The 13,106-nt window shown below is 33.1% G+C and overlaps 1 protein-coding gene across 2 annotated transcripts; it reads left to right on the forward strand.

Annotated features, from left to right (window-relative positions):
• The first annotated feature begins 5,386 nt into the window (after positions 1 to 5,386).
• On the forward strand, positions 5,387 to 12,646 carry LOC102586351 (aspartic proteinase-like protein 2). 2 transcript variants are annotated; one of them, XM_006361809.2, is made up of 12 exons: positions 5,389 to 5,870; positions 5,957 to 6,077; positions 6,862 to 7,289; positions 7,394 to 7,550; positions 8,671 to 8,753; positions 8,866 to 8,962; positions 9,107 to 9,179; positions 9,256 to 9,477; positions 10,788 to 10,912; positions 11,620 to 11,721; positions 11,799 to 11,896; positions 12,083 to 12,646. In XM_006361809.2, the coding sequence occupies exons 1-12, from the start codon at positions 5,593 to 5,595 to the stop codon at positions 12,264 to 12,266; spliced, it is 1,968 nt and encodes a 655-aa protein (XP_006361871.1). In that variant the 5' UTR covers positions 5,389 to 5,592; the 3' UTR covers positions 12,267 to 12,646. The 2 variants fall into 2 exon arrangements, with proteins under 2 accessions (XP_006361870.1, XP_006361871.1); XM_006361808.2 differs by having other exon boundaries at positions 5,387 to 5,870; positions 8,866 to 9,179.
• Positions 12,647 to 13,106: the final 460 nt, after the last annotated feature.

The raw sequence follows: 13,106 nt of genomic DNA on the forward strand, positions 1-13,106 counted from the left end.
CCCCAACCCACCCACCCCCAAAAAAAAATATTTAAGTTTGTTTTTAAAAAATGTTTTCAATTTGAAAAATTATTTTCTACTCTAGTAAAAATAAAAGATATTTCTCAAAAATATTTTTCATTCATAAATCAAACACTAAAAATATTTTCTAATCACCAACCAAACATGAGAAAATAAGTCAAAAATCAACTTGTTTTCCAGGAAAACATTTTCTAGGAAAACATTTTCCTTCATACCAAACACACCCTTAAATTCACTTGAGAACAAATTTCATTGAATCTGACTCCTATATGGGTCAATCTCAAGAACAAAATCATACTAAATTGCAAAAACATATCACTCTTTTTCACATTAATCTGGTCGGGTACGGGAAATAATTAATTGTGGAACTATAAGTCCTAATCATACTTGATGAAGCTCATGGTTCTTACAATAATCTGTATTATTGCTTAGTGTATCTATCAGAAAGATTCTTTTCAAGGATTTGGTCTCTCCTAATGTGTGTTAATTTTTGAAGTGATGGTAACACAAATTTGTCAATAATATATATTTTGTTGTCAAGGTTATATATGGTTGAAAGAGCAACTTTCACATTTAGCAAACATAAAAATCATATTTGTATGTTATAGCTATAGTTTGTATAGTTGCGCTCCATAGCAAACATAAAGTTTGCTATGGAACATCAGATTGTATAAATAGCTGGGGGCATTAGATTTGTATAAAATCGTTGACAGCCTCTCATTTGTATTTATCGTTGGCAGTCTCTCGTTTGTATAAATCGCTGGCAGTCTTTCAATTCAATTTTATGTGTTTGTATATCTGCATAAATTTTGAATTTGTATACAATTGAATCGAAATAAAACGTTTCTATATCAAATCTCTCTCTCTCGCGCGCTTTATACAAACACAAATTATACATTGTATTTTGTATAATCAGTGTTTGTATAAAGCGAGAATGAGAGAAAGACAACAGAGAATTGGGCAGGGAAAGATTTGTATTGTATAATTATAAGTGTATAGGACGAAGATATATGTATTTGCATGTGTATATACAATTTTCTCTCGCTTTATACAAACAGAAACGCAATTTATACATTTGTGTTTGTATAACGTGAGAGAGGCGAGGGAGAGACTGGCGAGCGAGAGATGGAGAGTGGCGAGCGAAAATTTCAGGGAGAGAGGCAAATGACAACAGTTTGCGACGGGTTACAATTAAATCAAACTTTGATTATAGCATTTAATTTGAATTAATAATTTGCTATTACATACAATTTTCCCTAGTTGGAATTTGGACATTGTCGAACTAACGGTCCATTATTAATTTTTTATCCTAAGGGAAGTCTCGGGCCGAGGCTACGATAAGATTGTTTTATTGTGAGTTGTGACAAGTAGGTTATTGATTCAACCTGTGAAAATAGTTGCTTGTAGAGAGGCAAGGTTACATATACTAGACTTAATGTGGTGAAATCTTTTTTTCATCATAGCCATAGGAAAATTGATTATTGAAACTCCATTACCATGGATGTGTGTGGTGTCAAGTACTAATAGCTTGCCTTTTTGTTGTGATCTTAGTTTTATTTTTGTGTCTTCCTTGTTGAATGAAGATATTGGATGTTTTGACTTTTCATATCTTAATTTTGTCACACACAAGAATAAAACAATTTCTCAAATACACATCACCTATTTAATTAAAATGATTGTCAATTTCTACGGTTCAATTATCAAATACTATATTATATTATTATTGCTGGCTTAAATGATTTGAACGTACTATTTTGTCATTTTCAGTAGTTTATAGTATTGCAATTATCCTATTTAAAATCTGAATGATTAAAATTCAGACATATAAAATAGACTGATTTAATAATTGAAATCTAAATAATTAAGATTAAGACCTTAATTAAATGTGAATAATTAAAACCTTATTCTATAATATGTCTATTTGCAGAAAAATCTGCCCATGCTTGTAATTGTTTATATTAATTCAGCTAATAATTAAGAATTTCTGGCGATAACCATTATATATCGAAGGAGAACTAATGTTGATAAAGTTGCTCATAATTGGGAAAATTGTATGAAATAACAAACTAATAATTCAAATTAAATGCTATAGCCATAATATATTTTATTTGTAATTCGCAGAAAACATTCCATTTTTTGCCATCTGATTCGGTATACAATTAGGCATTTTATACATTTCGATATAAAATGTGTTTGTGTTTGTATAAAGCGAGAGGAAAGTGTATATACAAATACATATATTTTCATCCTATATACTGTCATATACACTTATAATTATACAAATGCAAATCTTATTATATAAATTACAATGTATAAATGAATTTATACAAAACTGAACAATTTGTATAAAATTGGATGTATCTAGCGAATTAGACAAATCAAAAGCTTCATAGCAAACATAAAATTTGTTATGGAGCACAATTATGCAAACTATAGTTATAATATACAAATATGATTTTTATGTTTGTTATACTTGAAAGCTGCTCATAATAATTTATAATTATTTTTGAGGTGGCCTTTTAATTTTTTTTAAAATTATTCGTATTATGTTTAAAAACTTAATGATATCACCACAGGGGCATAAATAGTGCTATTTATGGAAACTCCCCCTATTATGATTTTGTTTGAATCATTGGGCTGCTGAACAGGCCCAATTTAGTTTTCAGCCCGGAGTTAGTTGGACCAGTTTAGTTCTCGAGTCTTGTAAATAATCAGGAGTGGGGTTATTTCGACTTCGCCCCTATTTCGTTTTTAATTCTTGTGTCACGGATAATCATATTAGTGCTCTATAGATATAGTTTTGTTATTTGCGCTCTATAGCTATATTTTATTTGCTATAGAGCCTCTGATTTGTATAAATCGCGACGCCAATTCGTCTGTGTCTATGAAAATTGTGTTTGTATATTTACTTCAATTTGTGTATGTATATGTTCTTTGTGTTAAACTTGTCAATTTTATATATATATATATATATATATATAAATGTGTGTGTGTGTGTGTGTGGAATCTTTGTACAAATACAATTTTTTATTAGTTTCATATATATATATATATATATATATATATATAAATTGTTGAATCTGTATATAAATACAAAATTTTATTAGTTGTTATTTGTATATGTATATGTTTTTTGTGTTAGGCTTGTCAATTGTATATGTATACAATAAGTCTCACTTGAATGGCAAGAAAAATGAAACATTAGATGCGAAATAGAATTAAATGAAACAGTAGCGATAACATTTAATTTGATTTAAATGTTTGCTATTATGAATAATTTTCCTAAATTTTTGTCGCAAAACATACATTTATATTTGGGATAATTAAAAATTTTATTAACCAGAATTAGTACAATTTTCATTATTATTTCAATTAGCCAGTCAGCTATCTTAATTTTAACACATTAGCCAGCGTAGGAAATTTCCAACTCCCTTCTAATTACTTTCTTGGAACCTTCCTTTCGTCATACACAGAAGAAAATAACTACTCATTCTGTCCATTTTTATTTGTCATATTACATTTTTCGAAAGTCAATTTAGCTAATTTTCAAAGTTAAATTAGATTACATAATTCGACATTTTAAACAAAAAAATTTAAACTATACGAAAATACTATAAATTGCATTTTTTTCATATCAATATGACGAAAAAACACATCGCAATATAACTGTTAAAGTTTTTATAGTTTGACTCTTAAAAAGGAAACTAGGACAATTGAAAGTGGACGATGACGGTAGCTATGAAGTAAAACATGATTTGCTTTCTTCCAACTTCTTTAAATTACCTCATGCTGTTTCAATTTTGGCATCACTACTAGTCTATTGTTATGCTATTTTCGCCATTAAAGAAAAACAGAGGAGGAAAACGTGAATCATTTTTATAATTTGACATGTCGTAAATGTGAATCGTTTTGAGTGAATATTATATCAAAAGAATCGATACATCCAGAGGAGTTCATATCTAAAATTTTGAATTGTTGGTTGAAATTGAAAAAGTTGACCAACAATGCATACTTTATTGCATCAACAATATATATAGATGTATATACATCTCTGATCTATACACCAGTATACACTATTTATACATTATATATACATATGATCATTTTATTGAAAATAATTTTTGTGTCGGTATATATTGCTAATTTGAGGCAATTTTTAATGTAAATGAAAACTTGACTATATTTGGTGCAAATAAAACTACTTTATATGAAATTATCCCTTTAGATTTTTGCATTACAATATCCACAAGTTATGTTCTACGTCCTTAAAGAGTTTATGTTCCAACAGACACAAGTTTAATTGTTAAGGACAAAAATTAAAGATCAATCCATTTAAAGAAAAAAAAGAAGTTAAAGACCAATGACTAATTAGGCAATTAAATGCTCAGGAGGAATTGGCAAACGAAGAGATAGCTCAGATTTTCTCCATCTAAATTTCGATCATGTGTAAATCAACGATCACGAAAGCTTCTCTACTACTACCTTTCGATCAAGTAAATTCCACTTATTTTTCAGATTTTTCTATATGATGATAAATAAATTGTTTATCATAGTGCAGCTAATTTTGGTAATATCTTATTATTATTATTATTATTAGATGTTAACTGCATAGTGCTTCTGATAAGATTCGAGTCAATAAAAACAATCAATACCTCAAAAAATTATGAAAATTAATTAGGACTTGAAAGTCTAACCTACCGTTGGATTACATGTAATCAACGGTCAGCAGTGGTCATTTATGTTAAAATGAAATGAAATATTAATTAATATTTAATTTCACTACTCAAAATTGAGTGTCATGTGCATCCCTTTGCTTTTACTACAAGGCTTAAAAAAATGAATTTAAAATAAAAAATGTGCCTAGTAAGATGAAAATTTAAAAGGAATAGAGGCTATAAAATTTTGAGCAAATATATGTATTGAAAAAGTAAATCGGAATCAAAAACTTGTGTTATAATTTTAATCCACCGTTCATTTTAATTTGTCAATTGTGTCAAAAATATATTTTCACTTTTACTAATCATTTTTTATATATTAAGAGACTTTTTTTCTTCACATTTTTTTTAATAATAATTACTTATTTTCAGTTTTTTCTCAAAATCTAAAACAATACGTCAATGAATATGATTATTATGCTAAAATTTTCATATTAATCATTAAAACAGAAAGAATGTTTTTAAAATATAAAAAATGATACCCTATCAACATAGATTGAGCCTAAAATATATATAAAAAAATTGTTGAGAGTGTCACCTAAATAATCCTTACTAGATATGCCATTCAAATTTAATGGAAACTCTAATATGAAATCCGAAAACTAAAAAAAGAAAAAAGGAATTTTTTCAAGATGATACCACCAACGGCACAACCCAAAGCACTAGGAGTAATTATCACGACAAAAACAAAGAAAAAAGAAGACGTGAAGTCAACGTTCGACCCACTCCCTTCTCCGCGCCTTTGCTTAAGCTTAATTCCTTGTATGTATTTGGTAATAACATCACTTTTTTGGGCAGGTGAACTGTTTACACTGTCCATTTGCACCGATTTACCCGACTCATAATTTGACCTCAAATGGCATGGCAACAGTTCACCATTACTCTCGTGAGCCTCTCGTTGATCTCTCTGTTGATACGTTACGGCGTCGTTTCCGGTATCCGAATTTCTGATGTTTCCAATATCAGCTCCGGTTTCCTCCCTTCGCCGGCGGACGGCAGCCGTCACACAAACATGTTACTTCCGCTTTTTCCTCCGAAAGACACTTCTCGCCGTGCTGAAATCTCCCGTCGGCACCTCCAGAAAAGCCCCGCCAGTGCTCGCATGTCTCTCCATGATGATCTCCTTATCAACGGGTTCGAATTCGTAGCTATTGCTCAGAATTTAAATTAGAAACTGTTACTAACTATTTTGGTTGCTGATTTCTCAACTTTTGATGCAGATACTATACAACTCATATTTGGATTGGAACACCACCACAGAAGTTTGCTCTTATTGTTGATACAGGCAGTACTGTTACTTATGTTCCTTGCTCTTCATGTGAAAAGTGTGGCAACCATCAGGTTGGTAGTTCATCTCTCAACTATCTCTTTGTGATTTTGTTTTCTCTTTCCTTTTTCTGGATAAATATAGTAAAAGTTACAGATTTATCTTAATTTTCCAGTTGTGTGATTTGATAGCTCAGTAATTTCATAAACAATTATTAAAGAGAGGTACTATGTTAGGCGAACCCAGGATTTGAAGGGCCTCGCGAGCACCAATATTACCTTAACTTAAATATAAGCTCTAAGCTAAACTTAAAATAAAAACAATGAAAAATGGATTTAGCTGGATTCAAACCCTAGTCTGTGATTGCCCCCAAGGCCTAGCTCAAGTGGCAAAAGGTGGAGGATTTGTGGCTTAGGTCACAGGTTCAAGCCCCACACCATGCAAAGCGAAGCCCGGTATTTAAGTGGAGAAGGGTAGAGGGGCGGGCCCATTATCCACCGAGTTTAGAAGGCTGTGATTGGTCCAAAGGGCGGGTCACAGACGGATTTCTCGGTTATCAAAAATTAAAAAAAAAACAAAAAAAAACCTAGTCTGTGATTCCTCTGGCTTGTACTAACGGCACAAGGGAACTCATATGCTCCTCATGAGTGCACTGTTAATTATATCGTAGTTTCTGTTAATTTCTCAAGATAGAATTACATATATACACATAATTTTTTCCGAAGTTGACGGGTGCACGTGCACCCCCATTTACAGGTATGGGTCCGCCTCTGACTATCTATGTTTTTCACTTAGAATTGTGTGGCGTTTTGATTTCTTTCTTTTGATCTGTGGTACTATGTATGTTTTCTTACTTAGGATCCTAAGTTTCAGCCGGAAAAGTCAAGCACTTATCAATCTGTGAAATGTGATAAGACTTGTCCCTGTGACCTTAAGAGGCAGCAATGTATTTATGAGAGACGGTATGCTGAGATGAGTTCAAGTTTCGGGTTGCTTGGAGAGGACGTCATATCTTTTGGAAATCTAAGTGAGCTTGGACCACAACGAGCTGTTTTTGGATGTGAAATTGCGGAAACTGGTGATCTTTACAGCCAACGTGCTGATGGAATAATGGGCTTGGGTCGAGGGGATGTCAGTATAGTTGATCAACTTGTTGGAAAACATGTAATCAGTGATTCTTTCTCCTTGTGCTATGGAGGGATGGATTTTGGTGGTGGGGCGATGGTTCTTGGTGGAATAAAACCCCCTGCTCACATGGTCTTTACCAAATCATATTTTGGTCGCAGGTATGTATTGGAAATAATTGAATATATACATAGGAATGTTAGGTCCTCCTAACAAATACACTTGATAAATCTTACGCATTTACTCTAGTCTCGGATGGCAACAGCCCGTACTACAATATTGAGCTGAAGGAGATACATGTAGCTGGGAAGCCGCTGAAAGTAAATCCTCAGGTTTTTGGTGGAAAACATGGGACTATTCTTGATAGTGGTACCACCTATGCTTACCTTCCAGAAGCAGTATTTGTAGCTTTCAAGAGTGCTGTAAGATATTGTTATCTACATATTTGCCAATGTTTCTGTCATTTGTTTGATTCAAATCTGCCTGAGAAAACGAGTAGTAGCAAAAGAACATGCTATTGGTGAGAAGATTTTCCTGAAGAAATTAAAAATTATCAACAATTTGCTTGTGTAGGTGACGATCCAGTATTTTCTGAAACCTTATGTAAGGAATTACAAAACAAATTCACTTAGAAAAATATTCATGTTAATGTTGTGTTTTTGATTATGTAGGTCAATCTATTAATTTTTGTTGTTATTCAAAATTTTGCTTACACCACTGATTGGTGTCACAAACCACCATGTCCTAATCACGGATCAACCTGTAGTCGGAGATTCCTATACATGTGTGGGACAGGAACTAAAATCTCTTAGTCAATAATAGTTTGTGAGCCGATACTTTGTTAGGTATTTCCTTGCCAAAAAAATAAAAAGCTTTGTTAGCTACTACATATTTTTGAAAGAAAAGGAATGACCCAAATATCTCTTGATCCTGTAACTCCACAGTCTAATATTGTTCCTTCTTTTGCCGCCATCTTTTCTGCTATCAAAGGACATAATTTTCATTGCATAACCACTTATTATGGTTGTTTCATGTTTTAAATTTCTCAATTTGGTAATATAACACTTCCAAACCTGATTTGTAGAACGTTGTTTTTTTAGCCGAGGAGTTGGTGCTATCTTATTTTTCGTTAGTAAAACTCTAGTTAAAAGAGTTCAATTGTGCAATTGAGAGAATGAGAATTTGAGCCTATTGAATAGAGTCCAAGTATTTTTTCTCTCCTAATTTTTAGTTTTTATTTTTTCCATCAGAAACAACCTCCCTCCTTACCCCTCAAAGGTAGGGGAAAGGTCTGTGTACATCCCACCCTCCCCAGATTCCACTTGTGGACACACTGGGTATGTTGTTGTTGATGTTAGCAGGTAGTAATTTTCGTTATATTCAGAGTTCCTTGCACGCTTCTAGACATCTTTGATGTTGTCTTGCATTGCTTTTGCTGTGTTATATTTAGTGACGGGATAAGTGGATCACTAGTGGGTAATATCTTTAAATGCAACTAAGTCTATTCCTTTCTAGAATGAACCTCTCAACTTTTCTTTTCAGGTAATGAAAGAGCTTCATTCTCTAAAACAGATCAAAGGGCCTGATCCTAGTTTTAATGATATCTGCTTTTCAGGGGCTGGAAGGTATTAAACGAAGAGTTCTGAAATTAATTTGGTGTCTATGATTTTCTTGTTTAAATTTGTTTTCTTCCTATTGTTGGTGCTACCCATATTATTAATATGTTATATATTCCAGCGACGTGTCACAGCTCGCAAAGAACTTTCCGCCTGTTGATATGGTTTTCAGTGATGGAAATAAACTAACTATCTCTCCTGAAAACTACTTGTTCCAGGTAGGCATCTTATTCTTCTTTAGTACTTTGTTATTTATCTTGCCTGATGCTATTTTGGCTTCAGATCCACTGGCTTCTTTTTCTTTTTACTATTTTGTATTGATTATTTCCCCCCTTTTCCAATGTAACTTGTATGCTTTAAAGCATTTCAAAGTACGTGGTGCTTATTGCCTAGGAATTTTCCCGAATGGAAAGAATCCAACTAGTCTTCTTGGAGGTACTTCTCACTACTTGACAAAGTTCATCTTCCTAACTCTTCCAAGCTGAAATATGCATGCTTTTAATTGCAACAGGAATCGTTGTTCGCAACACTCTTGTAACTTACGATCGTGAAAATGAAAGAATTGGTTTTTGGAAAACTAATTGTTCAGAGCTATGGGATAGACTGAATTTATCTCCTCCTCCACCTCCATCTCCATCTACACCAGTGCTTTCAGACTTGCATAACCCAAACTCCACTGCACATATGTCTCCTTCACCAGCTCCTAGTGGACCTCCTCGGTACGATATACCTGGTATGAAGAGACAACTTTTCTCCACATAGTATTTCTAAATTCTACTGGAAGGTTACTCTTCCCATTAGGGTGCTGTCATAACTAGAACTGCATTTTTTTTTTAGCATTTCTACTAGGAAGTTCTGAATCTGTATAGTTTTTTGTTTTTTTTTTAATCAAAATTCTGAATCTGTATAGATTAATACAATTGGTCTTCTTCTTAAAATAAAATGAAATAGATCAATACTGTCGTTTCCTTTTCAAATTTCAATCTTATGAAAGTGAGGATCAAGTTTAGATTTGCATCTTGCTAATGTTATGATGTATTGCCTTTGATCAAATCACTTTTGACTTTTGACAATTGAAATTTTGCCTCTTACCCTTAGGTCCAGGAATGCTGCTGTCTTTATATTCCCATTCATGTTGACATATGACCTTCCATTCATGTAGTAAATCATCTAGTTTCCCTGGCATGCCAAACTTCATAAGAAGCAACCGTCTGTTTAAAATTGTTCTGATGTCATGACATTCTCAATCTTCTTTTAGCTGAAGAAAGATTTAATTAAATTGGAAATTTTTAATAACGACTTCAAGGAATACTGAAAACCCTTGGTTCCCTTTTATCCCCTTTCCGCTTTTTGTCCAACTCTCTGACTTTGATTACAGATTTACTCAGATCTTAAATAGGCTAGACAACATTTATTATTTTGTTAATCCACAACTCATGTGATTGGTAAGCTAATTTCCAAAGCAATGTGTTCATCTTTTTGGGATATTTTAGTGGACAACAGTATTTTACTACATAAATGGTCATTTTGAAATTTGCTATTCGTAAAGATGACACTTGAAATACAAATATGTCGTTGGTTAGCTAGTTTTGTTTATTATTGGACTTCTGCAAAATTCGGTAACTTGAAGGTTTAATGAGTAAAGTTGAATAGTTAATGGAACATGCACTGACCATATGCCTGACTGTCTGAAATTCACTCCACTAAGTTATAGTAATCAATTGTCAAATTTCTGGTGAATTTTGTGACAAATACTCTGAAGTCTGAACGATGACAAGCATGAGAATTTTGTGGTAACTTCCTCGAGGGAAGGAATGACAATCTCCAAAAGTTTCATGCATAATAATTTCCTGTTTTCACTGTTGAACATAGGCATGTTTTTTACCTAATTTCAGTTTGATGAATCTCATCTATCTTTGCATAATCTCAAATGAGCTGACTTTTATCTTCCGAAAAAATTCTCAAGATTTCATTTAGTTTTGCTAGTGTCCATTAGAAATACTTATCATTGTTATCAAATTCATCTTTGACATCAACTTGCAGTGGAGATTGAAATTGGGCTCGTTACATTTTACATGTCACTAAGTGTCAACTTCTCAGAGTTGAAGCTACGGATTCCAGAACTTGCCCATTCCATTGCCCAAGAGTTGGATGTTAATGTTTCACAGGTAATTTTGGCAGAACCACTTTTTTCTCTTTTGATAAGTTACACCTTCATTTAATCAAAACAGCATTGCCAAGCTGCATATATTTTGGCATAAACAGAATGTCTGAGATTTATTCTTTCCAAGGGGGTCTAAAGATGCCATGCTACAGTACTAGTCCAAATTAAACTGAGAAGTAAGAGCTTGTAATTGAAGTTTGTTGTTGTTGTTGTGGGGGTGGAGGTGGTTGGGGGAGGGTTTGAATAGGTAGTTTCTTTTCTTGTTGAGCATTTACAAGCAAGTTTTGGCAACCTACGACATAATAACACAGGAAATGGCTATGCAGAACTAGGGGTTTGTGAAGTTAGTTTTGAGAAGTCCTTTTTATTAGTATGATATAGCTTAGTTCAGAAAAACTTCAAAACTCAAGCTTCAGAAAGCCTACCTTATCTTGCAGCATTTCAATATAATATTTGAACGTCTTATTTCTTGTATGTTACTCAATCTCCACTGGTCTTGAGTTTTAACTTTATTACACGTGATATGTCAATCATCTATGTCTTAACCTCAAGCAAGGTTTGGAGCTATACAAATTCTCATCAAGGATTGACTATTTTTATGATGATCCTTAACCTATGGCAACTCAACTCTTTTATCCGGACTGCACTGACTATGCTTTCAAGTAGGTTGATTCAACCTTATTTCACATGATGATGTCACTTACCTTGCAGGTTCGCTTAATGAACTTTTCAACAAAGGGAAATGATTCCCTCACTAAATGGGGTGTCTTTCCAGCAGGATCTACAGACCTTATGCCAAATGCCACTGCAATGGTGACTTAGCGTTCTAAAATATGTATTGCTATCCTTTGAGTTGAAGAATGTGTATTTATTCATGATATATTATGCAGGAAATAATAGCTAGGTTGGCTGAACATCATCCTCATCTAAAGGATTCCTTTGGAAGTTATAAATTGTTCAATTGGGGCATTGAACCTCCACCAAAAAGGTATACAAGCAATTACTTCTGTCTCTTTTGCTAATTCCTTCATTTGTCTACCCTTCACAGTTCTTTATTCTCTCTCTCTTTCTCCACCATTCCTTTTCCATGGTAGTTTCATCTTTTTCGTGCCTTGTGTGCTGTGTTAATAATATGATATCACATCCTTGATTTGACATGATTTTAATTTTGTAGGAAGCATTGGCCGCGAAATTACTTGCCCCTAGTAGTACCATTTTTAGTTGTTTTGATAGTTGGACTATCAGCTCCTATTGGATGGTTAATTTGGAGGCGAAGGCAAGAACGGGCTCTAACTTATGAACAGGTTGGAAGTGTTGAAACTGTTACTCACGAGCAAGAACTACAGCCGCTAAAATGAAAGGGAATTATTTGCCAAGGATGGTTCATGGTAAAAAGGAAATTTTGAAGTGGAAGTGTTGATCTCTTATACAGACAGATTCATGATTTGAATTTTATGGGTTCGAGTTCGGAATTCTACCCCAACCCATATGGTTGTTTATTGGGTTTGCGATCTATTATTTGTACTTCAGTAAAAAAATAATTTACACATATATAGGGTTAGGAACTTAGGATAAGTTAAATCTGTCCTTTTGTTCTTCATACCACTACCACATCGTATGCTGCTTCTTTCTCTATTCTTATTGTGGTGTATTTCATGACAGTTTATGCACACATTCATTTTTCTATCAGGTGCCTGTATTATTTTACCTGCATAAATACCAAAGTATATTTATGAAACTTAGAAAGAATCTAGTCTTTTATTTTTATACTTTACAAGGATTGGAGAAGAAGTAGAAATCCAAGTTAACAGTAGCAAGGGTAATAGAGAGTTGTAATCCATGCTTCTCGTTTAAATTATGTCTTTCGAGGTGTAGAGTGTAGACATGCCATACAAATGTAAGAATCTAGTAAATTACTTGAGCCAATAGTCCTTTGAAAATAGCCTCATTACAGACGAGGTAAGAGTGTACACTCTACTCTTCTCAGACCAGTAGGATGTCAGTGAGTGCTGCTGTTGTTGTAAGAATGTAGTAATTAATCTCTAGGGAAGATACGATCTTAGTATGCACAATAATGAATTCGCGTAATATAAATATGGCTGTTACAAGTTAATACTAAAGTCAGCTACAGCTATGTGAATGCATGAACGATGAGATGTGAAATTTTGACTGTTGATTAAATCGAAAAATTATTAAAG

This window comes from Solanum tuberosum, unplaced genomic scaffold (genome assembly GCF_000226075.1).
Source record: "Solanum tuberosum cultivar DM 1-3 516 R44 unplaced genomic scaffold, SolTub_3.0 scf00363, whole genome shotgun sequence".
NCBI lineage: Eukaryota > Viridiplantae > Streptophyta > Magnoliopsida > Solanales > Solanaceae > Solanum > Solanum tuberosum.